At 39.3% G+C, this 27,645-nt stretch overlaps 1 protein-coding gene across 2 annotated transcripts; it reads left to right on the top strand.

The window, feature by feature from the left end:
- Positions 1–26,399, top strand: YIPF6 (Yip1 domain family member 6). Of its 2 annotated transcripts, none has more exons than XM_087813634.1 (7): positions 1–64; positions 12,658–12,786; positions 13,767–13,845; positions 17,900–17,942; positions 22,939–23,064; positions 23,657–23,909; positions 25,942–26,399. In XM_087813634.1, the coding sequence occupies exons 1-7, from the start codon at positions 8–10 to the stop codon at positions 26,035–26,037; spliced, it is 783 nt and encodes a 260-aa protein (XP_087669760.1). In that variant the 5' UTR covers positions 1–7; the 3' UTR covers positions 26,038–26,399. The 2 variants fall into 2 exon arrangements, with proteins under 2 accessions (XP_087669760.1, XP_016059356.2); XM_016203870.2 differs by having other exon boundaries at positions 23,657–23,814; positions 25,942–26,398.
- The last annotated feature ends 1,246 nt before the right edge of the window (positions 26,400–27,645 follow it).

Raw genomic sequence — 27,645 nt, 5'->3', positions numbered from 1 at the left:
GGCCAAGATGGCGGAGGCGGCGGAGTCTCCAGGAGACCCAGGGACAGCATTGCCCAGGCCCCTGGTGAGCTGGGGATCTGCGACAGAAGGGTCCGAGGGTGAGGCAGAGTGTCTCTTAAGGAAGTCGGGTGACGGGCCCGTGGCCTGAGAGAGCCAGAACTCCTTCCTCCCCGCAGGCCCTTCCTGTACCCGATGCTAGAACCAGTCCCGACACTGCACCTGTTCTTGGGGCTAACCGCTTCGCCTCCTGCCCTCCTCGTTCCTTCCACACCTTCTTGTGAAACTCTCATTCACTTTCCTTTCCCATACTCTCAGGGCTTGTCCTCTTCCCCTATGTTGTGTTAAAAGCGGAGGTTTAGGTGGTTTCTTGAGTATCTTTGCTTCTGTCGTCCCCAGATTTTATCAAGACCTGTCACTAGCCCTGTTGGAGTAGCAGCGTTCTAGGGTTAATGAGAGATTGCAACGTGGTAACCTAGTTATTGATTTGTTCAGTGACCCAGGTAGTCTTGGTTTCATCACTGCCCTCCCTGTCCCAGCTCCGTGCAGTCCTCTTCAAGATGTTCTCTTGCTCCAGGGGATGTTTGTACAGGGGATAGTATTTCTATTGCACGTGCAAGCCCAAAACCAGGACAGTGTTTAGTAACAGGTTTTGGAGTTAAACTTACCTGGACTAGACTCAGCCATTCTGCTGCTTGTGTGAATTTGGGCTAGTCATTTCATGAGTATTTCTTCATCTGTAAAATGGAGGTAAAAATACGTGCCTCAAAGAGTTTTTAGGAAGACGAAATGACAATTTATGTAACGTGTCTAATACAGTTACTGCCATGAACTGAAGAGTGTAATTAAATAAACATTATTAAGTCCCTTAAGTCCCTTATCCTAAATAAGGTTCAGTTATCTCCCACTGTTTAGTTATATAGCAGTTGCTCAATAAATGGTACATCTCATTCCTCTGCTTTAAACATAGTAGAGGACTGAACTAGGAGTCAGGTGAAATTGATTCTAGCCCTGCTTACTAGCTCTATTTGTTCATCTCTTCATTCATTCAAATATTTATTGAGTATCTATTATGTTCCAGTCACTCTTAGGCACTGAGGATACAGCAATGAAAAAGAGTGAGTAGGCCCAAGTTCTCATGGAGCATTTGTGACCTTGAGGAAATCACTCTGAACTTACTTCCTCATTTGGAAAAAGGGGATAGTAACTCATCACACAATTAGTGAGAGTACTAAATGAGCTAATATACACATAGTTCCTGGGATGACACAGTTACAGGTGCCTAGCTGTTTTGGGTTCTTTCATTTATATTGCTCTACAGCTATTTTTTTTTTTTTTTTATAAATATATCTTTATTGATTTCAGAGAGAGGGAGAGAGAGAGATAAAAACATCAATGATGAGAGTCGTCTTGGATCGCTGCCTTCTGCACGCCCCCAATTGGGGATCAAACCTGCAACCCGGGCTTGTGCCCTGACCAGGAATCGAACCATGATCTCCTGGATCCTAGGCTGATGCTCAACCGCTGAGCCACGCCCGGTCGGGCATCTCCGCTGCTCTTTTAATGAAAATTACCCCAATTAATTTAATTTTATTTTTTAAATATATCTTTATTGATTTCAGAGAGAGGAAAGGAGAGGGAGAGAGAGAGGAAAGGAGAGGGAGCGAGAAAGACAGAAACATCAATGATGAGAGAGTCATTGATCGAGCCCTCGACCTGGGCATGTGCCCTGACCGGGAATCGAACCCTGATCGCCTGTATCCTAGGTCGATGCTTGACCGCTGAGCCACGCCCGGCCGGGCTACCCCAATTAATTTTAGTGGTTCTGGTTAGTCATTACTCAGTATCCAACCCACTTCTGTTCAACAATGTTTATTGAACTCCTGCAATGCACTGTGCTAGTTGTTCTAGGGACTATAAACTGCCTTTCTTTACGGTGTTTACAGTCTGAATTGTAGGGATAAGACAAATGTACAATGCTAAAATAAGGCAGATAATATTAACAAAATTTAAAAGAAGATGCTATCATGTCTAGTTGGGGTGATGAAGCAGGCTACACAGTGAAGTTATATTTGAGAGGGCCTCAAAGGATGGGTAAGATTTGAAATTCCAGGTGTGCATAATAGCTATCAATGATTGAGTACCTGCTACAAGCCAGGATTGTGCTAAACATCCTCTGCATATTTTCTAAATTTCACAGCAACCATTTCAATTAGGTGTTTTTTAAACTGTGTTTTACTTGCCAATGAGATGAGACTCAGAGAGGTTTGACAGTTTTCCTAGGGCCTCACCAGTAGTTAGTGGTCAGGCCTGAAATTTGAATCTAGGTCTGCTTCTGAAACCCAGATGATTTCTAGTAGTACTACACAGCCTCTTATTGCAAAGGTGCAGAGGTTGGAAGCTACTAACGTATTTCTAGAAAAACAGAAAGATCACTTTGGCTGAAGCACGGGCAAATATTAGGAGGTAAGCCCTAAAAGATAAGGCTGAACTGAGAGGCACTATGGAACAGTGGTTAGGAATGTGAAGTCTGGGGTCAAATTGCCTAGGTTTGATTCTAAGCTCATTCATTTAACTAGCTGTGTGATATTGGAGAAACTTCCAAACCCCTTCATGCCTCAGTTTCCCACCTGTAAAATGCAGAGATAGTAATACTTAGGTAATAGGGTATTTAGGTAAATCGAATAAATTTAACACATGTAAAACACTTGGTAGAGTGCCTGGCACATAATAATCATGCAACAAGTGTTATTTCTTATTGACTACTAAGCTGGGAGGTTTAATAGGCAGCAAGAAGCCAGTGGAAGTTTTTGAGGAAGAAACTTTAAAATCGTGAATTTGACAACATAATAGAGGAAGAATTACCATAGGGAATGTCTGGAATGTAGGAGACCAGTGAAACTATTGCAGTAGTTCTAGGAAGAAGTAATGGGTACCTGGACTACAGCAGGGGCAGGAGACATGAGGATTCCAGAAAGGCAGAATCCTTGAGGGTTTTCAGTGCTTGGGAGGAAGTGTCTTAGATCAGTTTTGCAAACTTTAGTGTGCATAGCAATCATCTGGGAAATCATGTTAAATTGCAGATTCTGATTCAGTAGGTCCAGGATGAGGCCCAAGACTTCTGCATTTCTAACAAGCTCCCCGGTGCTGCTGCTGCTCCCAATAACATTTTGAAAAGCAAGGCAGTAGGCATAAGGGAGGACAGTGATGCCCTGAACAGAAATACGTAAGAAGAGGATGAGGGCCCTAAAAGTTGATAAACTTACTTTTGTACATGTTTTGTTTGAGATATTGGCAGGCCATCCAGTAGATATCCAGCAGGCAGTTGGACCCAGACTTCAGGATTCAGAAGAGGTCTGGGCTAGAGATGTTAATTTATGGAGTCATCTGCAGAGAGTTGGAAAGACAGAATCTTTAGTAATGCCTACCTTTTGCCTGTATATTTAGGGAGCAGGAAAAAGAGCTGTAATAATGGCTGTAGCCTGGGGTCTGTAAGGAAGCTGGTTTCAGGTGAAGGGACTCGCTGGTCACCCACTCCCCACTTCTTAGAACCCCTCTTGGACTGAGCTAGTTCCTCCTTGATGCTGCCCCAACCCCCACCCTTGTTGATTCCTTTCTCCAGGATTTTAGTCCTTAATATAACCCATTTGCTCCCAGCCACTTTCTTAAAGTTGCAGTCCCTGTTTTTACTATGTGTTTTTGGCCCTGCCTCTACCTGCTCCCCTTATTGGCCCAAGACAGACCGCAAAGTGAGTATGTGTGTTTCTGTGCACACATGTACATACATGTGCATGATCCTGCCTGCACAGGGGCAAGGGAAGGGACATGGGGCCCAAGCCATCTTTCATTCTCACTGAGGGGCTAGTCAGGGAGTAGCATCCACTAACTGAGGGCCTGCAAATCCTGTTTGTCTTATCTGGGTCTGGAAGGCCACAGATCCTGGCTCAGCTCAATGAACAATGTCACTAATTCTCTTGGGAAGAGATATTGAGGAAGGGTTGGGATGGGGGATAGGGTGGGAATCATGTGGCAGTTTAGTGACTGCCACTTCTGAAACCAGTTAGGTGGAGTTAGGTCAAACTTCATAAGCCACAGTCTTCCACAAGACTGTCCTCACTTTAGATACCAGCCACAGGTTCAGAGGTTCCCAGGAGCATCCTTACTTCTGACTTACTGTCTACAAATTCAGGGTTCTCTCAATCCCCTCAGTCTCCATAATTCACTAGAATGACTCACAGAACTCAGGACAATACTGTATTTAAAATTACAATTTTATTATAGCAAAAGGATACAGTTAAACCAGCAAAAGATGGAGATACATAGGGTGAGGTCTGGGAGGGCCCTTAACACAAAGCTTCCTTGTCTTCTCACTGGGGACTCAGGACCCTGTTATCCTCCTGATACATCAGAGTGTGGCAACATGCAGAATATTCCTCACCAGGGAAGCTCACCAATGTATCTAGAGTTTTTATTGGGGTTTCATCATGTAGGCACGATGGACTGGATTACTGGCTCCTCCCCTCCCCAGAGGCCAGGTTTATGACATGTTCAAAGTCCCAGCCCTCTAAACTTGTGTTTGGTCTTTCTGGAGTGGTTAGTCCCCATACTGAGTCACCTCATTAACATAAACTATCTAGGGGCCTACCGTAACTCACCTGTTAGCTAAACTATTAGGGCCCACCATGAACAACAAAAATACTATCATTTGGGAAATTCCAAGAGTTTAGAGGCTATGTCCCAGGAACAGGAGACAAAGGCTAGCCAGATTTTTTATTATACAACAGTGACAGAACTGGAAATGACTCCCTGGGAATCATGAACTAACATTTATCTAGCCTCTGTTGTGATTCTGTTGAGTCCTTTACATGTATTAATGCATTTCTTTGTCATGACAACCCTGTGATGATGGTATCATTATTTCAGTTTTATAGATGAGGAAACAGGCACAGAGAGGTTAAGGAATCTGCTCAGTGTCACACAGATAGTAAATGATGGAGCTGTGATTTGAACCCAGACTATCTGGCACCAGGAGCTTGCACTCTTAAGCAAAACTCTCCAAATACAATACATTGAACATTGACTATGTGTTAGGTGTTATGCAAGTGTTATCTAATTCTTATAGCAGTGTTTCCAGGTGAGGACAGAGCCCTGTTTATCTTCAAAGCCCATTCCTTCTGTACTACCCTGCCACCCCTAGCAGTAGCAGGATAGAAAACGCAAAACAAGCAATCCTGGAGCTTGAAAGGGCAGTGTCATAGTAGTGAAGAGAGAATATGGGTTCAAAAAGGGAGTGGTTTAACATTAAGTGCTGCAGAATATTCAAAGAGGGTGAAACTAAGAAAAGATCCCTTATTTCTTTATTATGAGGTCACTATTAGAGAGCAGTGTCAGTAAAGTTGTGGAAAAACCAGTCGCAGATTACAAAGGACTAAGTGAGTAAGAGAGTGAAGAGCAGTTTGCTTGGGAAGAGAAGAGGAAGGAGAGTACTTTGAGGGAATGGCAGAAATAAGGACGTGATATCTTTTTAAATTTTATTACTGAAACCTTAATATAAATAAAATGTAATCAACCCATGCACCTGTCAACATTCAGCTATTTTTATTGCATCCATCTCCCCACCACTTTTCTTTTTTTTTGGTTAATCCTCATCTGAGGATATTTTTTCCATTGCTTTTCAGAGAGACTGGAAGGGAGGGAGGGAGGGAGGGAGACAGACAGACAGACAGAGACATTGATGTGAGAGCAACACATCAATTGGCTGCCTCCCACACGCTCCCTGACTGAGGCCAGGATTGAACCTACAACCCAGGTACGTGCCCTTGGCCGGGGATTGGACCCCTGACTCTTTGGTCCAAGGGCTGATGCTCTAACTGCTGAACCATACTGGCCAGGGTCCTGCCACATTTTTTCTGGAGTACTATTTTAAGCTTTTTCTTCTGAATTAATTTTGGACATGCAGAAAAGTTGCAAAAATGGTAGTGTCTGTATACCCCTTACCAGCTTCTTCTATTGTTAACATTGTACATAACCGAAGTACAGTATCAAAACCAGGAAATTAACATTGGTACAACACTGTTAACTACAGACCTTACTCGAATTTTATCAGGTTTTTTACTAATGTCCTTTTTTGTTCCAGGATCTTATCCAGGATTCACAATGAGTTTAGTTGCCTTTTTCCCCCTGTAGTTTCCTTCAATCTGTAATGGTTCTTCAGTCTTTCATGATGTTTCTGAGTGTTTTAAAAAATATCCCAGACATAGCACTTCACCTGTAAATACTTCAGTATGTTTCTCTAACAGGTAGGGACTTTTATTTGATTTTCTTATCACACATAACAAAACTAATAATTCCTTAATATCATCTATGTTTATCTCCCAATTTTCTAAGAAACAAATGTACTTTTACAGTGTGTCCAAATCAGGATTCAAACAAGGTCAATGAATTGCATTTGGTCTCTTAAGTCTCTTTTAATATATGTGTTCTTCTCTTTTTAATAATTTATTTGTTTAAACTCAGTCATTTGTCTTGTTGAATTCTTCACTTTCTGTATTTGGCCAATTGTATCCTTGTGGTATGCTTAGTGTATTCCTCTATCCACATATTTCCTGTAAACTCTTAAGATCTAAAGGCTTTATTATATTTAGGTTTATTCTGGCTGGAGGAGTGGGGCAAGAATAAAAAAGAACTTAGATGACTCCTAAAATTACAAATGTTTGTTTTTAAACTTTTTATTAACAAGAATTTCAAACATATACAAAAGTAAAATGGTAAAATGGACCCTCATGTACCTACCTTCAATAATTATCAGTTTATAGCAGTCTTCTTTCTTCTATATCCTACCCACTTCCCTTCTATACTATTTTTTAAATTGATTTTTACAGAGGAAGGGAGAGAGAGGGAGAGGGAGGGGAGAGAGAGAAACATTGATGTGAGAAATTAACATTGATCTGTTGCCTCCCGTGCACTGACTAGGGATTGAATCTGAAACCTGGATATGTACCCTGACTGGGAATTGAACCTACCACCTTTTGGTATATGGGACGATGCTTCAGCCAACTGAGCCACACTGGCCAGGGCCCCTTCCGTACTATTTTGAAGAAAATCACAGACATTATTACATTAGTAAATATTTAATACATATCTCTGAAAGGTAAGGATTCTGTTTTAAAGAACATAACCACAATATCATTAGTGCACCCAAAAAATTAACAATTCCCTTATATCAAATACCTTGTCACATTGCCAATTTGAACATTGTCAGTGTTCAAATTTCCAATTATTTCTAAATGTTACATTTTTATAATTTGAAATATGACCCACTACCTATTTTTATAAATAAGATTTTGTTGGAACATAGCCACACTTGTTTATATGTATTGTCTTTGACTGCTTTCATGCTATAGCAGCAGAGTTGAGTAGTTACAACAGAAACCATATGACTTTCAAAGCTTAAAATATTTACTACTTGGTATTTGGGCCCTTTACAGAAAAAGTTTGGTGACTCCTACTTTAGGCAATAAATTTTTAGAATAATTAATAAGAAAAATGTTTTTATATTTACCTTTATTTTCACCACTTCCACAGAATCTTGATTTCCTTGTATAAATCTAAGTTTCCTTCTGATACCATATTCCTTCCTGAAGAACTTCCTTTAACATTTCTTGTAATGAATGTCTCAGCTCTTGCTTATCTGAAAAAGTCTTTATTTTGCCTTCATTTTTCATAGCTGTTTTTGCCGGGTTTGGAATTCTGGGTTGACAGTTTTATTCTTTTAGCACTCTAAAAGTGTCTCCACTGTCTTCTGGCTTGTGTAGTTTTGGTTAAGATGTATGTTACTAATCTTTGTTCCTATGAATGCAATGTCTTTTTTTCTCTGGCTGTTCTCAAGATTTTCTTCTTTATCTTTGGTTTTCAGTAGTTCCAATGTGCCTAGGTTTGTGGAATTTTCATTTTGTTTTGTCTATAAGCAGTTATTTATTTATTTTTGTAAATCCTCACCCGAGGATATTTATTCCATTGATTTTTTTTTTTTTCAGAGAGAGTGGAAGGGATGGGGAGAGACAGAGAGAAACATTGATTTGAGAGAGACACGTTGATTGGTTGCTTCCTGCACTCACCCCGACCGGGGCCAAGGATTGAGCCTGGAACTGAGATACATGCACTTTACTGGAATAGAACGCGACACACCTTGGCCAGGGCTAAGCAGTTATCTTTTTTTTCCTTTTTATTGAATTTATTGAGTGACACTGGTTAAAAAAATTATTCAGGTTTCAGATGCACAACAACACATCATGTGTACCCTGTATTGTGTGTTCACCACCCCAAGTCAAGTCTCCGTTCATCACCATATATCCCTCCCTACACCCTTCTTCACCTTCCTCCATCCCACTTCTCCATGGCAGTCACCACACTGTTGTCCCGTGTCCATGCATTTTTGTCTCTTTTTTTATCTCAATCCTTCCGCTCCTCCCACCCAGCCCCCCTCAACCCCACCTGCCCCCAACAGCTGTCTAGGTATTTATCTTGATTGGGTTTCTCTGGGCTTGGATCTGTCATGTGATGTCTTCCATTATTTTTAGCTGTTATCTTTTCAAATCCTTCTTCTGACCCCTTATCTCTCTTTTCTTCTGGGATTCCCGTTATTTACATATTAGACCATTTAATATTGATCCACAGCTCTTGGATGCTCTATTCTTTTTCTTTCTCCAGTTTTATTAAGATATAACTGACATATAACACTGTGTACATTTAAGATGTACAACATAATGATTTTATATATCTAAATATTTATAAAATCATATATAAATATATATCATGTTTATATGTGACATATATTTATATATTTATGTCATATATATTTTTTTTCTTTTTAAACTCTTCTCTTTCTGTTTTAGTGTGGATAATTTTGGCTGACCTATCACTGATCTCTTTCTTTGGCTCTGTTGAGTCTACTGATAAAGACTGTTAAAGGCATTCTTCATCTGTTAACTGTGTTCATTTATTTCTAGCATTACCATTTGACCCTTACAGTTTCCATCTCTTTGCAGAAATTAATCATAATTTGTGCATATACCTTTTTACTAGTGCTTTTTTAAAGTTTATTTTTTGATTGATTGATTTCTAGAGAGAGGGAGAGAGGGAGAGAAACATCAGTGTGAGAGCAAAACATCTTATTGGCTGCCTCCTGCATGCCCCCTACTGGGAATAGAGCCCTTAACCCCAGGCATGTGCCCTGCCTGGGAATTGATCCGGCAACTTTTCCGTGCATGGGATGATGCCCAACCAACTGAACCACACCAACCAGGGCTTTTCTAGTGCTTTTAACATAGTAACTATAGTTATTTTAAAATATTTTTTCTGCTAATTACAACATTTGGGTCATCTCAGAGTCTGGTTTTATTGATTGCTTTGCTTTGTCACAGTGGGTTTTTGTGTGTGTGTGTGTGGATGGGAGTGTATGTTTGTGGGGATAATTTTTTATTGAATGGTGGCCATCATGTATAGATCAGTACAGACATCCTGGAAATGGTATAACTTTTCTGCTTCATTGTTACTATGGGGGTTAAGTCAATCTATTCAAGAGTCGAACTGTGTTTGGGTTTTGTCCTGGCTATAGGAACATTTAACGCATTGCCAGCTTCAAATTCCTCTCCTATTATCTTGTGCTTAGAGTGGGTGCTAGGTTGTCCCAGGGTTTTTCTTAAGGTTCCTGTTCCATGCTCAGCTTTCTGCCTTCCCTTTGCATAAAATAGTGAGTCTCTCTCCAAGCTCTAGCCCCTCCCCTAGCACTAGACTTCAGTTGCTGGTTACTCCATACTTACTAGCCTGGTTGTGGGGATCTGGGAGGGGGGATTCTTTTTTGTCCTGGTCCAGCTTCCACCTTAGGTAAGGTGTGTATCCCTGGGTCTCCTGGGTATAATTTCAAAGTGATCTTGTCTGCCCCCCAGCTGAGAAGACTCTAATGGTTGGATTCAGGATGATTCCCTACTCTTCGCCCAGGATTAGAGAGATACAGTATGTCTTTTCCCTTTCCTCAGTCGTAATGGGTCTTGACCTGTGCCTTGAAGACAACAGAGTTTGCTGATCTCTCCCCAGCACCTTAAGGCTCTTTCTGTAGGGGAGAAGGATCCGAATGGGGTTCTGTGCTTTTCTCAGAAGTAGCAGCTGCTCCCCTTCCCCACACTTGGACCCACTGGAAATCTGTGGAGATGAGTCTGAAAGTGGGTATGAACTCTCATTTTGTCTGATGCTTCCTGGGGTTCTGTACTCTATACTGGTCTACACTTGGCTTTTTAGCAATTAATTTTAAATTTTAGATGAATTCTTAACCATCTGTGTGATGCCCATTGAAGTCTTCTTATGCTTTGCTACAGATGAGCTAGTGCTCATGTCTAATCTCGTCTTGGAAGCACCCGTCTTTCCTTAGATTTTATTTAGGCTACTTGGTAGCCCTATAACCTCAGCTCTCTGATGGGTTCAAGGAAAGTTATAATTTTGTTATTTTTTTAGATTTTTCTCATTGTTCTGGTGGGAGGGATGCTCTTTCCAGATTTCTACATCCTAGTCAGGAGTCAAATTACAGTGTTGTAAAGTCACTTGAAATAGTTGCTTTCTGTGTAGCTGTGTATTTAATTCAACATAAAGTAAGTTCATTTGCTTAATTTTTCTTTCAGTTTTAAGGGACTGCTTTTAAATTTTAATTTTGTTTCATAATTATGTGAACTACTTATATGATTTCAAGTCATATATACAGAACAATGTGTATATAGAGAAGCTTTGCTTCTCTCCCTGTCTCTTCAACCTTATTTTTTTCTTTTCTCAGTAGGAAACCTCATTTTTTAAAAAATTATAATTTATTTTTTACATTATATATGACTTAAGTCATATTACATATGATTGTTTCTTACACATTTCTTACATTTAAAAGATAACACTCAGATATGTATAAATATTTGTATCCCCTTTTTTTCTTAGATAAATGGTAGCATATATAGTATACAAACTTATCTCCACATTGTTTTTTTAATTTAACACTTTACAATAGTTATTTAGAGATATTCTCATTCCTTCTTACAGCTGCGCAGCACTCCATTATGTGGACATACCATACTTGATTCAGCTAGTTCTCTATTGATGAGCATTGGGGTTGTTCTCATGTTTTTTGCTTTTACAGATAGTGTTGTAATGAATAGCCTCTTGTATGTCTTTTTGTATTTTTGCCATTTTAGCTTTAGACTCCTAAAAGTGGCATTGCTGAGTTAACAAGTAATTCATATACACTTGCTAGATATTGCCAAATTTATCTTCAGTAGAGTGTAGTACCATTTTGTATCCCTACAGAAGTGTGTGAGTGCTCTTTCCCCTGCAGAGTATGTTGTGAAACTCTATAATTTTTGCCAGTCTAAGAGGTGAACATTTTTATTTCAAGAAGTTTTAATTTGCATTTCTCTTGAGAGTGTGATTGAGAAGTTGGTTTTTATAAGTTCTTTGAACAACCTAATTTTTCTTAAAATTTCAGTATAGTGTCTTGTATTTCATTTACCTGCAACTGTTGTCCACAAAATGTTGTGCCCTTTGGGCCAAAAACCATATGAGAAGGGACTGCTTCTGTTTCTTAGCGATTTGAAGATTCCAGAGTTTCAGTCACAAAAATTAAATTTGGCAGATGAACATAAGAGTTTAAAGGTTTGCAATCTTGTAGTTCACTTTGGAAATGTTACTTGATCTGTGATTGCCAGGTAACCTGATAAAAAGAGTATAGATCAAGATGGATGTGGCAGTAAAAAAGAAGGATCTCTTACCCTTTGAGACAACATGGATGGAACTGGAGAGTATTATGCTAAGTGAAATAAGCCAGTCAGAGAAAGACAGATATCACATGATCTCACTTATATGTGGAATCTAATGAACAAAATAAACTGATGAACAAAATAGATCCAGAGACAAGAAGCATGGAACAGACTGTGGAATCTCAGAAGGAAGGCGGGGGTGAGCTGGTGGGTGGGGAGAGATTAACCAAAGAATTTATATGCATATGTGCATAACCCATGGACACAGACCATAGTGCTGTGAAGGCCTGAGGGTAGGGCAGGTGTGGGAGGGGTCAAGGGGGAAGAAAGGGGGACACCTGTAATACTTTCAAAAATAAAGGTAAATTTTTAAAAATATATATTTAATATCCCAGAAAAAAAAAAAAAAGAGTGTAGATCAAGAAAAGTATTTTGCTATTTTCTTACTTTTCCCAATTTTCCTTTAGGCTTCACATGATGCTCCATTTTGGCCAGCAGAGGCCACTAAGGAGCAGAAAGTGCGACAGAATTGTGACTGTGCTAAGATATGGTTGCCGAAAGGTCACAAATAGCCCTGCAGTCTTGCTGGCTTGTGTCAGGTGAAGATTTCATGCTTGGAATAAACCAAATATTTGAGGGAAAGAAGTGTCTATGTCATTTGCATTATATTTTTTTCCACCATATGCCATCCCCTTCAAATTCAAAGAAACATTTGAGAATTTTAGTTAACTGCATTGTTTGGTGAACTTTTACTTTAAAAACTGTATAAAACCCAACAAAAAGACATAGTCCCCACTCAGGAAATGATGATGTCTTTGAGGAATCCTGTGGTTAATTACATGCTTTTAATGTTTTTTCTAATTCTTTTCAGTTTGCAGGCCTTTCAGATATATCTATCTCACAAGACATCCCTGTGGAAGGAGAAATCACCATTCCTCTGAGATCTCGCATTCGGGAATTTGACAGCTCCACATTAAATGAATCAGTTCAGAATACCATCGTAAGTTTGACTAGTTGAAAGAATTTCTGTTCAATATCAGGGGACTAAGTAACTAATAGTACTTTGTAATATTTTTGTTTGATTCATTGATCTTCAGTATATTTTATTTATTGAAATTTCAGATTCTCTAGAATAATTTGGTACAGTCTTTGGGATCGGTTTAGCTACAATGGGTTTTAAGAATCTTAAAATTTCCAAATCTTTTTAAGCTGATAGTTCTGCTTCTCCAGATAGAGTATAAAGAAAAAATTTTTTAAATAGAAAAATAATTTTTAAAAATACTGAAAAATATTATTATGCAAAAATGTTCATTACAACATTCTTTATAATAGGGAAAAGTTGAAAAACAGGTTAAGTAAGTTATGTTACATCTATGTGGTAGAATGCTAAACAACCATTAAAAATTATGTTTATAGCAAATTATTAATGACATGAAGAAATTCTAGGTGAAAATTTAAGATGGAATTATCTTAACTATATTTTGAGAGGTTATATTACCATACTTTTATCAAATGTCTTGATTATTAGTTAATCTGGCTTCTAGGATTTATTTGCCAGTTAAATTGGGAGTGTTGAAAATTATTTTGTATATTGTGGAGAATATGGTGGCTAGGGAGCATGCTGATTTGCCCTTGGGATGTCATTGTGTATAAACTGAAAGTCAGATGCTTTGTTTTGCAGAACAGATTTTAGTTTCTATAAGTAACATATTAGGAGGGCTACATTTCTCTTTTACAGAGTTTTAGAAATCAAAACAAGACTGGTAGATATGGTAAAGAGTTAGATGTTGACTTAAGGAGTTCATAGAAAAAAAACTGCCTCTCTGGTTTGTTTGTATAGTGAAGGGGCTGAACTCGAATTTTAGCTCTAAAATTCAACAAAGGACTCCCAGGAGATTGAAATAAAAGAAATTTTAGCAAATTAAGAGGCTGTCTGGTAACCTTGGATCCCACAATATAATAGTTGTTTATGTCTTTCAGATGCGTGATCTAAAAGCTGTTGGGAAAAAATTCATGCATGTTTTGTACCCAAGGAAAAGTAATACTCTTTTGAGAGATTGTAAGTATGAGGTTTTTGAGGATTTGCTGCTTCTCATCATACCTTATCATAAGTACTTTATAAGGCATGGGCTCTGTGGTAATAAAACTGACATCATTTTGCAGTATAAAAAAGTATATAAATGAATATATAAATGAAATTTTTGGAAGAAGTTAAAAATTTAGAATGGAATTTCAGAGATTGTCCTCACCTATAAATATACACTGTATCCTTACCTGCTATAATAGACACTGTAAAAAATATTTCTGGAAGCTGTGAACACACAGGAACTTTGTTCACCAAAAGGGCTAACAATCCCCAAGGAAAAGGCAAAATGTTCAACTATTAAATTAGAATAATAGCTATACCCATTAAGGATTAACAAATTTAATAGTACCTTTGTTGACATTTCTATTTTTAGAACTATCACTTAGTCTTATGACTGCTTTCTTTGTTCAAGATTTCTATCAACAATGTTTGCAATAAATTATGCTGTTATTTAGAATTTATTCTTCAAAATATTAGACCTTTTTCTTTTCTTATCAAGCATTATTGGTTTTCTTCGTACCCTGTGTCAGAAAAAATGAATTAGCTCTTTGAGAATAGTGGCAATGATGAACATGAGTGTACTTTCTATTTTGACAGCATTCCAGCTGTAATATAGGGATGTCAAATGTGTGGCAATGTGCTATCACTCTGGGTGAAGACTGGATGTAGCGTCAGAATTGTTTTCAACACAGTGCACTGTGGGCTGGAGCTGACAGATGATTTGCTTCCATTAGTATATAATGGAAAGAACATGGACAAATCTGAATTTAAATAGTGGTCACACCACTAGCTGTGTGATCTTGGATAAGACAGTTAACTTTTCTGAGGCTCAAGTTTCTTCCTCTGTTAAAGTGCAGATAATAACATGGAACTACTAGTAAGGGTTAGAGATGATAGTGCATATCAACCACCTTGCACAGCATCTGGCATTTAGTAGGCACTCCATAAATGACAGCTATTACTCTAGTGCCTTTCTGTTCCTTCGACACATCTTTTTTAATCCTTACAACAACCTTGTGAAAGAGGAGTTATTGTTTGTGTTTCACAGATTAAGAAAGTGAGTCTCAGAGAAGCTGAGTGCCTTGTCAAGATCACACAGGCAGGATTAGAACCCAATTTTCAAGTTCAGCACCTTTTCCAATCTACCACTGCTACCCCAGATGTGAAGATCCTTTTAACTGCTGCTCTGGTTCAGTTCAAAGCAAGGTTGCCTCTCACAATATAGAACACAAGTGTGTTAGTTTGCTGATTAATGATGAATATTAGCTTATGTCATATGTTAAGGTCCATTCTCAAACCTTGTTGGGGTGGTTAGATAGACTGGCACAAAGGGTGAGCAAGTCATGGCCAGAGTTTGCACTTCTGCCCTGCCCTGTTATAGCCCTTGGCAAAGTGGCAAGGAAAAAATTCATGACTTAAAAATTAATCTAAACCCCCCCGCCAACAATGCAATAAAATACTACTTCATACCCATTAGGATAGCTGTTACCAATCAAAGAAGCAGAAAATAACATGTTGGTGAGGATAAGGAAAAATTGGAACCCCTATATGTTGCTGTTGGTGGTGGGGGTGTAAAATGGTGCAGCCACTATAAAATAGTATGGTGGTTCCTCAAAAAATTAACAATAGAATAATTCCAGCAATTTCACTTATGGATGTACACCCAAAAGAATTGAAAGCAGGGACTTGAACAGATATTTGTACACCCATGTTCATAACAGCATTATTCACAGTAGCCAAGAGGTGGAAAGATCTTAGACATTCATCAATGGATGGATGAATAGACAAAATGTGGTATATACACCATGATACGTACCATAAATGGATAGAATATTACTCAGCCATAAAAAGGAGCAAAACTTTGACACATGCTGCAACATGGATAAACCTTGAAGACATGATGCTATGTGAAATATGCCAGACACAAAAGGACATATATTCTATGATTCCACTCATATGAGGTACCTAGAGTAATCAAATTTATTGAGACAGAAAGTAAAATGATAGCTGCCAGGGGCTAAGGGGAGAGTGGACAGTTACTGTTTAATGGGTTGAAGTTTCAGTTTGGGAAGATGAAAAAGCTCTGGAGATAGATGGTGGTGATTGTTGTGCAACAATGAATGTACTCAATACTGGTACACTTAAAAGTGACTGAGCCCTAGTGGTTTGGCTCAGTGGTTAGAGCGTCAGCCTGAGGACTGAAGGGTCATGGGTTCGATTCTAGTCAAGGGCACATACCTTGGTTGCAGGCTCCATCCCTGGCCCTGGTCAGGTCATGTGTGGGAGGCAACAAATCAATGTGTTTCTCTCACATCAATGTTTCTCTCTCTGTCTCTCCCCCTCCCTTCCACTCTCTCTAAAAAATTCAATGGAAAAAATATTCTTGGGAGAGGATTAACAAATAAACAAAAAAGTGACAAAAATGGTGAACTTTGTGATTTTTTTTACAACAATAAGAAAATAGTTTTAGAATGCTGTTACAGAGCACTGGCCAGGTGGCTCAGTTGGTTGGAGTGTTGCCCTGTACCCCAAAAGGTTTTGGGTTTGATGCCCGGTCAGGGCACATCCCCAGGTTGCAGGCTCCATCTCCAGTCTGTGTGTGTGTGTGTGAGGCAGCCGATTGATGTTTCTCTCTTTTTTTGTAAAAATCAATAAAAATATATCCTTGGGTGAGGATAAACAAATACATTAAAAAAATACTGTTACAGATTTTTTATGAATTAAAACAATTTTCAGTGCATTAAAAAAGCCACTGTATTAATATCATTTGTACTTGAAGTCAGTTTTTCAGTTGGTAAGTGTACATATGCATTCTTTTAAGTAAAGTTATATACATGTGAGGAAGGTAATTGTGCTCTAAGCTGCATGTTACTGAACTGCTGGCATATTAATCACCAATCACTATTGATTGAGAACCACTGTGGTTAGACCTGATGTTGGCAGAACCTTTTATATAATTTTTCAAAAAGCTTTCATGCGCCCGGCTGGGCATGGCTCAGCGGTTGAGCGTCGCCCTAGGATCCAGGCGATTGGGGTTCGATTCCCGGTCAGGGCACATGCCCAGGCTGCGGGCTCGATCTCCAGTCAGGGGCGTGCAGGGGGCAGCCGATCAGTGACTCTCTCATCATTGATGTTTCTATCTCTCTTTCCCTCTCCTTTCCTGTCTCTGAAATCAATAAAGATATATTAAAAAAAAAAAAAAAAAGCTTTCATGCTATTTGTTAAAGTTTAACCTTATAGCCCTGACTTGGTAGTTCAGCTGGTTGGAGCATTATCCAGATGCACCAAGGTTGCGGGTTCGATCTCCTGTCAGGGCACATACAAGAATCAACCAATGAATGTGTAAATAAGTGGAACAACAAATAGATGTTTCTCTCTCCCTTGCTCTAAAATCAATAAAGAAATTTTAAAAATTTAAAAAGTTTAACCTTATAAAATTACCAATATTGGGCTGATTTTTCACCTATAAGAACAGCAATTCCATTCTGGTTCAATGTAATAATTTTAAAAGGGAAGCAATGTGGCAAAGTGGAAAGAACTTTGCAGTAGGAATCAAAAGACTTTGGTTCTGGTCCCACCTCTATACCTAACTGTTAATGTAAACTTGGGAAAGTGACTTCCTTCTGAGCTTTATTTTTCATATTTGTGAGATGGACCTGATTATACTTGCCTTATCTAATGTACTCTCAGATTGGTTAAGTGACTTGAGTCTAGTTTTCTTTCTAAGGATGCAGGATGGGATACTCCTTGTCCATTGGTCTTTAACTATAGCATGTTGGAATGTGACTTGGTGGAGAGAGGGGTGATTTGTGGGGTATGAAGTAAATAAAACTTAAAGGAGCTATAAAGAAAGATTCAGAATTGGGGACCAGGGAGGGCAAGTAAAGGGGTAAGAGAGGAGGGAAGGCTTGGGCAGACAGACAGAATATTGATGTCTGAATTTCAAGAGTGGGAGAGATAAATATTGGAATAAAGATCGAAAATATTACATGGTTGTTTCTTAACAATCTTCTGTGTTTTCTTGTAGGGGATTTATGGGGCCCTTTGATCCTTTGTGTGACACTCGCATTGTAAGTACACATATTTCCTTTGTCATTTGAGATAGACTGGACTTTTTTTTGGAGTTTTAAAATTGAGGGGAATTTTGACGGATATTTTATTTATGACTTCTGTGACATATTGTACTCCTTATGCATTTAAATCTAAAAAGTCAGGTAGCTCTCCAGATCAGTTCAAAGAGTGATGGAATTAAAAATGTAAAAATTATGTCTACCTCCATTTACCAATGACTTCATAGCCTGTTTTAGCCATTCTATTCAAACATTTATTTACTCTCATACACTTCCCTATCATTAAGTGAATTAAATATCTATAGGTTTAAGCACTGTTTATTTGTAAACATAATTCTTTTTAAATCTTACTAAAATATGAATGAGAATGAGAATATATTAGAGAGAAGTGGTAGAGTTCAGAGCAAGGGTCTCATTTCCAAGTGTGATGCTTTCCATATGCATTGTATGTAAAGGGAGACTCAGGCAAAAGAAGGAGAGCAAAGTTCCATTGGAGAGGGGAGTATAACGATAGGTAGAGTGGAAAAAAATACTGTACTAGGATTCAGTTCTTGATTCCCATCTTGACTACTAACAGCAAAGTGACTATGGGCTATTAATAACCAAAATTTGTATAATAATTTTTCCCAGAAAACTTTTAAATACCTTCTCTTATTTTATCCTTATAACAGGAAGTAAATGTTATTTTCCTTTCTCAACAAACAAACTTAGGTTCATAAAGAGTGAGGATGAACAGTGGTAGACCTGGGATTTAACCTCAGGTTTCCTCGACTGCCCATTCTCTACCTCTGTGAATATTTTACATCTCTTCCTGCATAACCTCTCTGGGTTTTCTTTATCTATAAAAGGGGATGGTTGGGGATCCTTTCAAAGCCTAACCTATTATGATTCTAAATTCAACAAGCTTCTTACTGGCTTCTCTACCCAGTTTTTAATGTGTCAAGCATATGCTAATTTAGGTAATATCAGAATGCTATTTTTTATGCCTTTTTAAAAATTTACCTTTATTGTAGAAAGTATTACAGGGGTCCCATTTTTTCCCAATTGACCCCCTCCACTTCGTTCCCAACCCCTCCCCAGGCCTTCACCCTGTTATTAACTGTGTCCATGGGTTATGCATATATGCATATAACTTCTTTGGTTAATCTCTTTCCACCCTCCACCCCCCTTCCCTCTTTCCTCTGAAATATGATCATCTGTTGCATGCACCAATGTCTCTGGATCTATTTAGTTCGTCAGATTCTCTTGTTTATTAGCTTCTTCTTAAAGAAGACCCTTCAACTTTTCCTGTAGTGCTGGTCTGGTGATGATGAACTCCTTTAGCTTTTTCTTATCTGTGAAGCTCTTTATTTGACCTTCAATTCTAAATGATAGCTTTGCTGGGTAGAGCAATCTTGGTTGTAGTTCCATGTTTTTCATCACTTTGAATATTTCTTGCCACTCCCTTCTGGCCTGCAAAGTTTCTGTTGAGAAATCAGCTGACAGTCGTATGGGTGCTCCCTTGTAGGTAACCAGTTGCTTTTCTCTTGCTGCTTTTAAGATTCTGTCTTTGTCCTTAACCTTTGGCATTTTAATTATGATGTGTCTTGCTGTGGGCCTCTTTGGGTTCCTCTTCTTTGGGACCCTCTGTGCTTCCTGGGCTTGTAAGTCTATTTCTTTCCCCAGGTAGGGGAAGTTTTCTGTAATTATTTTTTCAAATAGGTTTTCAATTTCTTGGTCTCTTTCTTCCCCTTCTGGCACCCGAATAATACGAATGTTGGGCCTCTTGAAGTTGTCCCAGAGGCTCCTTATACTATTTTCATATTTCTGGATTCTTTTTTCTTTTTGCTCTTCTGGTTGGGTGTTTTTTGTTTCCTCATGTTCCAAATTGCTGATTTGATTCTCAGCGTCGTCTACTCTACTGTTGATTCCCTGTAAATTATTCTTCATTTCAGTTTGTGTAACCTTCATTTCAAATTGGTACTTTATTATGTTATCGATTTTCTCAGTTATTCCCTAATAGCTTAAACATTCTTATAAACAAAATTCTGAACTCTGTATCTGTTAGCTTGCTTGGATCTATTTTATTTAGTTCCTCTTCTAGAGATTTCTTTTGTTCTTTCCTTTGTGACATGTTTCTTTGCCTCCACATTTTGGCTGCTTCCAGGTGTTTATTTCTATGTATTAGGTAGAGCTGCTATGTCTCCTGGAATTTGTAGAGTGGCTTTGTGTAGTAGGTGTCCTGTAGGGTCCAGTGGCTCAGCCTCCCCAGTCACCTGGGGTGGGCCTTCTAGGTGCTCCCTTGTGTGGGCTGTGTGCACTGTCCTGTTGTAGTTGAGCCTTGGTTGCTGTTGGCATCCCTGGGAGGAATTTATCCCCAGGCCAATCAGCTGTGAGGACCAGCTGCAACTGCAGCCAAAGAGCTGCTGTGCTGGATCAGGATTTACTTCAGTGGAGCTTTGGTGTTCACCAAGTGCGCCCCTTGAGTGTCACTCGTGCATGTGGTAGGGTTGTAATCCAGTGTGCTCGAGTCTCACCTCCAGGTGTACTGTTTCTGGGCCCTCGGGGGAGGTGCAAAGTCAGCCTCTGCTAGTGCCTTACCCAGGGCCACCCAGCGTGAGCTCCACAGCAAACCATAATTGGCTGCTACTTGTGCTGGGCTTGGTGTTGTCCAGGAGAGGCCCAGCTATGAACCAATGCAGGCTGCTGCTAGTGCCAGGCCTCGGGCTGCTTATCAAGCTATATGGGGCCCACTACTGCTTGTTTGAGAGATTTTAGGAAAGTCTTAAGTATGAGGCTTGAGATGCCACTTGCATAGAAAAGCCACTGAAAATGGCTTGGATGAGTTTGCAGGTGGGGAGGGGCGGGGCCAAAGGTGTGAGTCAGGTGTTGGAGATTCAAATATGGCGCCTGCCTGCCGGCTATGTGTGGGGAAGACTTGCCACATGAGCAATGGCCTCTTCCTCCTTTTTTGCCTGGGAGAAAGCCACCCCTCCACCTCTCGCCCCAATTTCAGGCAGGTTAGTTCCTCCCCAAATGTCCCAGGTTCTTTTCAAGCTGCCCCCCGGTGCTGGGGCTCAGAGGAAGCGTGTCTGAGTGAGTCCGTGCGCGGGCCCTTTAAGAGGAAAGCCTGGGACTCCCACAGCCTCCTCGACCCTCAGCCACATTCCCTGCTGGTTTCACAGCCAGGAGTTGTGGCAACATCTCTTCCCAGCCCTGGATCCCTGGGCTTGGGGCCTGATGTGAGGCTGGGACCCCTCGCTCCTCCGGGAAACCTCCACCGCCCAGATGTCCCTCCGGGGTTTCAACCGCAGCACCGGGTGTGGCCCCCGGGCCCAGTCTCCAAGATTCAGCCCCAATCCACCCACGTCTCCACCCCTCCTACCGATCTCAATGCTTGTTCAGTTCCCTGGTTGTAGGGCTTCTCTTCAGCTAGATTTCAGGAGGTTCTGAGTGATAGTGTTTTGTATTTTAGTTTTAATTTTGATGTGGTTGTGGGAAGGGGCGGGTGCAGCTGTTAACCTACGCGGCCATCTTGTTTCTCCTATTTTTTATGCCTTTAATAACCACAACAAGGAAATAATTCATTGCCTTGGTGGGAGGGCTTATATTAGAAGCTCTGAGCGTATACTTTTTTTAGTTTTCAAAGACTAACCTTAGAGATTATGTCATTTAACCCCATTATTTTCAGAGAAGCATACTGGAGCCCCAAGACATCAAGTGATATTCTCCATTTTACATATCTAGTGACAGAACTGGAATCAGTATCTGACTTTTCTGTCTTCCAGGCCAGTTCATTTTTTTTTTTTTTCATTATGCCATGCTGAAGCAGTAGGGATTCCAGACAACACATGATCATGAGTGCTGGCATTCTTTGCATCAGATTGTCAGGACTCAGGACAGAGTATGTACAACCATAGAATACAAAAGCCTGTATTGGCAAACAGCGTAGCAGGGTAAGATTTACTGTGTGACTTCTCTATACTATGTAATAAGAAGACATTGTGAACTTGATGTTACATGTTGTTTTTCTGAAAAAATAACACCAAGTCCAAGTGTCCTAAGTTCAAAATTCAAGATAGTTTACATGTGTAAAATTCTTAGACAAAGAAAGGATATTTAAGTGACTGTTTGACTACTCAGTGTGAAAGCAAAGTCTTTTAGTAATAATCTGTATAATTTGATTTAAAAAAATCAACAACTAAATAGGTTTATAGACTGTTTCCATTTTAAATGTCAGAACTAAAACCTTAACCCAGGGATTACAAATTCACATGTATCTGAGGACTAGAGGAGTAAGTTGAATGCATGCATTGTGAATTGGTAACTGGAAGCCCTTTGTGAAGGAACCTGCTGCCATGTCAACTGCACCTGATTGTTGTCATGTAGGAATGCCAGCTCAGTGTTAGAAACTCTTCTGATTTTTCAAGAAAATCAGAAATAGGCCCTGGCTAGGTAGCTCAGTTGGTTAGAGCATCATCCAGATAAGCCAAGGTTGCAGGTTCCATCCCTGGTCAGGGCACATACAAGAATCAACCAATGAATGCATAAATAAGTGGAACAACAGCTCATTATTTCTCTCACTCTCAAATCAATAAATAAAAGAAAATGTAGAAATACGTTATTTTTATGTGAAACCTCTCAATTTTAAAATAATGTCAACTTGAATTTAAAAGCATTTCAAGTATAGTATGGACCAACAACCTTACGTCTGTGAGCCACATTTGACCTTTCAGTTTATAACCTCTGCTTAACCAAAAAAAGATCTTCAGTAACACATTTAAACATTCCAACAAAGCCAAATGGAGCACCTCTTGTACTCCTGAGACCTTTGGAATTCAAAAGAAGGGGGCCTTGACAAATCCTTCTGGAATTTTCTTTTCGCACAGCCTACATATTACAGATCTTCGGGTGAGGTGTAGGGCAGCTCCCTGATTCAAACTTTGAGAACCCAAGCCTTAACTTTATTGCCCTAAGTAAAAGTTTAGACAATTCTCATTCCATTTCCTTGTCACAGAATGCTTCAGAGAGGCTCTGCAGATAGCGAAAATGATGGAGGGCCCCAGTTTGCAGAAGTGTTTGTCATTATCTGGTTTGGTGCAGTTACCATCACCCTCAACTCAAAACTTCTTGGAGGAAACATGTGAGTATTATTAAAATTCATCCTTTTTCATTTGCTAGGTAGCATATCTTAGATTTTTTATGGAGTCTGGCTAGTTAGGTAATTTTTGAAAAGAAAAATCAAAATAAATGAAGGACAAAGATAATGTTCTCTTAAAACCACTCAACCTGGTTGAGTTAAATTATCTTAAAATTTCCAGAGTCCTTTGATAAGCTTCAGATGTTCTCTCCAGCCCTAAAATCATAGGCAGAATTTTTTTGTTAGAGGATTATGTTCATTTTGGGGAACAGATGGTCCATAGCTTTCAACAAATTCTCAAATAGGTCTATAAACTGGAAAAGATTAAGAAGTACTCTCTTAGAGGTTCAGTGGGAGAAAGAGATCTTTAGGAATTAGAGTAGATCATTTGATATTCTAGATAGCTGACTCTTAAGGAGTTTAAAAGGAGAGAAGGAAGAGTATGGAGAGAAAAGTTAAAGCATATGCTAATATAGAGGCCTAGCCTCATAAAATCAATGTTAGGGTATAGGTATTATATAGAAATCTGTGTAATAACTATCATGATACAAGTCAGCTATATTTGTGATTTTTATGGATGTATGTTGTTTTTTAGATCTTTTTTTCAGAGCCTCTGTGTGCTGGGTTACTGTATACTTCCCTTGACAGTGGCATTGCTGGTTTGCCGGCTAGTACTTTTGGCCAAGCTAGGACCAATAAACTTCATAGTCCGGCTTTTTGTGGTGATCGTGATGTTTGCCTGGTCTATGCTAGGTAAGAATGTACTTAACTTTACAATAGCAAAGCAGACAAAAGCATGCATTAGAGATGAAGACCAGATGAGAAGCAGTGTAACTCCTAACTCACATGTGAGTAATATGATTCTTGCCTATATTGTCCATAGAACCCTCTGTTCTTTTTTTTTTTAAAATATATCTTTATTGATTTCAGAGACAGGAAACGAGAGGGAGAGAGAGATAGAAACATCAATGATGAGAGAGTCATTGATCGGCTGCCTCCTGCATGCCTCCAACTGGGGATCAAGCCTGCAACCTGGGCATGTGCCCTGACCGGGAATCGAACCCCGATTGCCTGCATTCTAGGTCGACGCTCAACCGCTGAGCCATGCCCGGCAGAACCCTCTGTTCTTAATGGGCATTGATAGATATGGTGTCCATCTTATCGGAGTTGGATACCTGGACTTCTAAGATGTGGGGAGTCCTACCTTTTTTTAAAAATCCTTAAATATTGCACTGGGTTAGAAAAGGAGATTACACCAGACCTAGCTCAGTCCTGGCATATATAGGATGCATAGGTGACTTGAGAAATGATGGGCCTTTCGCTGACAATCATAATAAAAACAATAGCTAGCATTTATAGATTGCTAATCATAGGTCAAGCACTATTGTAAGTGCTTATGTGTATTATCTCATTTACCCCTCACAATGACCCTGATAAATAAAAACTATTATTACTAGTTCCATTTTTAAAAATACATCTTTATTGATTTCAGAGAGAGCAAGGGAGAGGGAGAGAGAGATAGAAACATCAATGATGAGAGAGTCACTGATTGGCTACCTCCTGCACACCCCCCCCCCCACTGGGGATCGAGTCCGCAACCTGGGCATGTGCTCTGACGGGGAATCGAACTGCGATCTCCTGGATCATAGGTCGATGCTGAACTGCTGAGCCCGCCGGCCGGGCAGTAGTCCTATTTTTATAAATGAGGAACAGACAGAGAGAGGTGAAGCAACTTACCTTAGGACATGTAACTACTGAATAGGGGAATCAAGTTTCAATCCCAAGCAGATCACATACCCATTTTAGAACTTTACTATACTACCTCCCAGTATAGGTTGTTAAATATCATTATATAGAACTTTCCTGCTTCATTACAAAATTCTGCTAAACATTAGGAAGAGCCTATAGCAGTGGTATTGAATGCTATGTGCTCATTGTTTTCACATTGCTAAAATTCTCTTAAAATTCTACCTTACACTAGAAGTTCTCACTAGCATCGTATTAAATGAGATAAACAGATTGCCTAATATTTTAAGTGAAGTTACATCTCTTTGCTTGGAACATGGTTAAAAGCCAAAAAGAAATAAATAAAAGTCTGAGAGTGCCAGAATTGATATTACAAAGATTGTATATTAAGCTTGGGTGTTTTACCTATATCCTCACTTAGAGCCTGATAATTTATCATACACATAGTTCTGAATAGCTGAAATGTCTATGAAGCACAAACTATGTGTCAGGTACTATGCTAGGCACAGTCTCTATCTTCAGAGTTCACAATCCAGTGGATCAGCTAGACATGTAAATACTTAAAGGCAATAAAGTGTTCCAGGTAGGAAATGGAAGTCTGTGTAGGGCACAGGGACACAGAGGAGGGAAGTGGGCAGTTCTACCTGAGCTGGCAGGATGCCAGCTCTTTGTTCAGGAAAGATTTCTTTGCAGGGTGATAATTGATAATTAGGTGTTTCCTGGGCAGATAAGAGGGATAGTATGTGAAAGAGCTGATAATACAAAGAACAATTACTCAAAAGACCCAGTAGTATAAGGCCATTTGCCATAGTAGCAAAAAACCTTGCACATTTTTGTAAGCCTATATAGCACAGTTCGATGATTTCTCAGAAAACAGTAAGAAAACCCTTTTAGAAGGGTTTCCATCTGAAATGCTGAAAATTTCAAAGCTTGAGTGTTGAAATAAGCAGCCCTCAGCTGTCTGGAAAACTGTGCTGCAGAATGCCTTTTTCTCTGAGGGTTGCAAATATAAATGAACTTTTAGTATAATTCTGTTCCAGACTATGCCAAGCACATTAAAGTTAGTAAATGTTAGCAGTTATGATAATCTCATTGTATTCAATACTCTTTTTTGTTTTGTTTTATTTTCTTCAGCCTCTACAGCTTTTCTTGCTGACAGCCAGCCTCCAAACCGCAAAGCTCTTGCTGTTTATCCTGTTTTCTTATTCTATTTTGTCATCAGTTGGATGATTCTCACCTTCACTCCTTAGAAAATCAGAAAATGGAAATTAAAACCAGTGAATTAAAAGCTCATCTGAACAGTGCAGTTCACTGTGAAGCTTTCCCTCTGGCCCTGTTTTGTCTAATTTTGGAGGTATTTTGTAACTGGCTATATATGTGAGGAGATTTCAAGGGAGCCATAAAGCACTGTCACCACTTATGTATGGAACTGATGTTTGAAAGGCTGTTCTTTTTCTCTTAATTCTGTTTCTTTAAAATACATGTGCAGCCCAGCCGGGAGTGGCTCAGCGGTTGAGTGTCGACCTAGGATCCAGGAGATCACGGCTTGATTCCTGGTCGGGGCACATGCCTGGGTTGCTGGCTCAATCCTCAGTGTGGGGCGTGCAGGAAGCAGCCGATCAATGACTCTCTCATCATTGATGTTTCCATCTCTCTCTCTCCCTCTCCCTTCCTCTCTGAAATCAATAAAAATATATTTATTAAAAAAACACAAAAACATGTGCATAGTATAGACAGTATAATAATGCCTTCTTAAGGCATGATAGGGGTCACTGTGGTCCACTTGGGTGACTGCCAATGACTTGGAAAATACATGGATACATCCTGCAAGTTGAATAGATTTGGTAACTGTATTTTCAATTTTGAGAAAACCAGTTTCGGTATAGCTCTTAAACACATTGTCTTATAACTATTAGAATATTCCTCTCTTAATAGAATAAATAAGTCTGTATCCATTTTATTTCTCAAGTTTAAAAAGGCAATGACAGATGGGGTTCATAGATGTGCAAGGAGAAAACATGCATTAATCAGTATTTAGATTTTGATCATAGTAAATTCTGCACTTGTTGCTTAAAAAACAAAACAAAAGACATTTAAAGAATCAGCTTTTTTCAATATTTCTGTATCATCACCTATTGCCATGCTTAACAGCACCTCAATGACACTCTAGTTTTAATCTTACACCCTAGCTCTGAATACACAAGCTAAGATGTTAACAGCAACATGTAGTTTTCTTTGAAGCTCTCAGTGGTCCAATGCTTGAACTTATCCAAGTAGAACACCTCCAAAATATAGATTGGTGGGTCCCTAAGGCATATTATCATGTGGGTACCCTCTCCTAAAGGTAGAATGAGGCAGTTCAAATATAGCATAGCTATAAGGAATTCTTCATTATTCTGTGTATTATAGCCTGTAACTAGAAAGTAAAGCTAAATAAGAATCCTGCATTTAACCATGTGAACAGGGAGGGATTTAATGTTCTGATGGCTGATTCACAGAACAGCTAGATGCTTAAAGCATGAAGTAGGATGAGTTGGCTTTACAGCTGCTGCCTTTTCACAGTGGGCACAGCAGGTTTTTCATTAGATGTGGTTTTGGGGTTAGAGAATAGCAATTTATTTTCTTGGTTCTGGACTTTATTTGTAAAGCTAATTAGCTCTCCTTTACACAAGTACATTTTTGCACATGTGCACCTACTTGTATTCTCAGTATTCTCAACTATTTATGCACACAAATGTGAAGGCTTTTCAGGAAGCAGAGTGTCTGGGGCAGGCTGATTCTGAGCTAAACAGGGCTCCTCTAGTGTAATATGAGCTTCTGCCTTCTATAAATTGCACA

This window comes from Miniopterus natalensis, chromosome X (genome assembly GCF_054644295.1).
Source record: "Miniopterus natalensis isolate mMinNat1 chromosome X, mMinNat1.hap1, whole genome shotgun sequence".
NCBI lineage: Eukaryota > Metazoa > Chordata > Mammalia > Chiroptera > Miniopteridae > Miniopterus > Miniopterus natalensis.
This window is presented reverse-complemented; position numbering and strand designations above follow the sequence as displayed.

Coding starts and splice junctions, on each gene's coding strand:
- YIPF6 (XM_087813634.1), top strand. CDS start 8: ATGGCGGAGGCGGCGGAGTCTCCAGGAGACCCAGGGACAGCATTGCCC. Junction 12,787..13,766: donor AATCAGTTCAGAATACCATC/GTAAGTTTGACT, acceptor TATGTCTTTCAG/ATGCGTGATCTAAAAGCTGT. Junction 23,910..25,941: donor GTGTAACTCCTAACTCACAT/GTGAGTAATATG, acceptor TATTTTCTTCAG/CCTCTACAGCTTTTCTTGCT.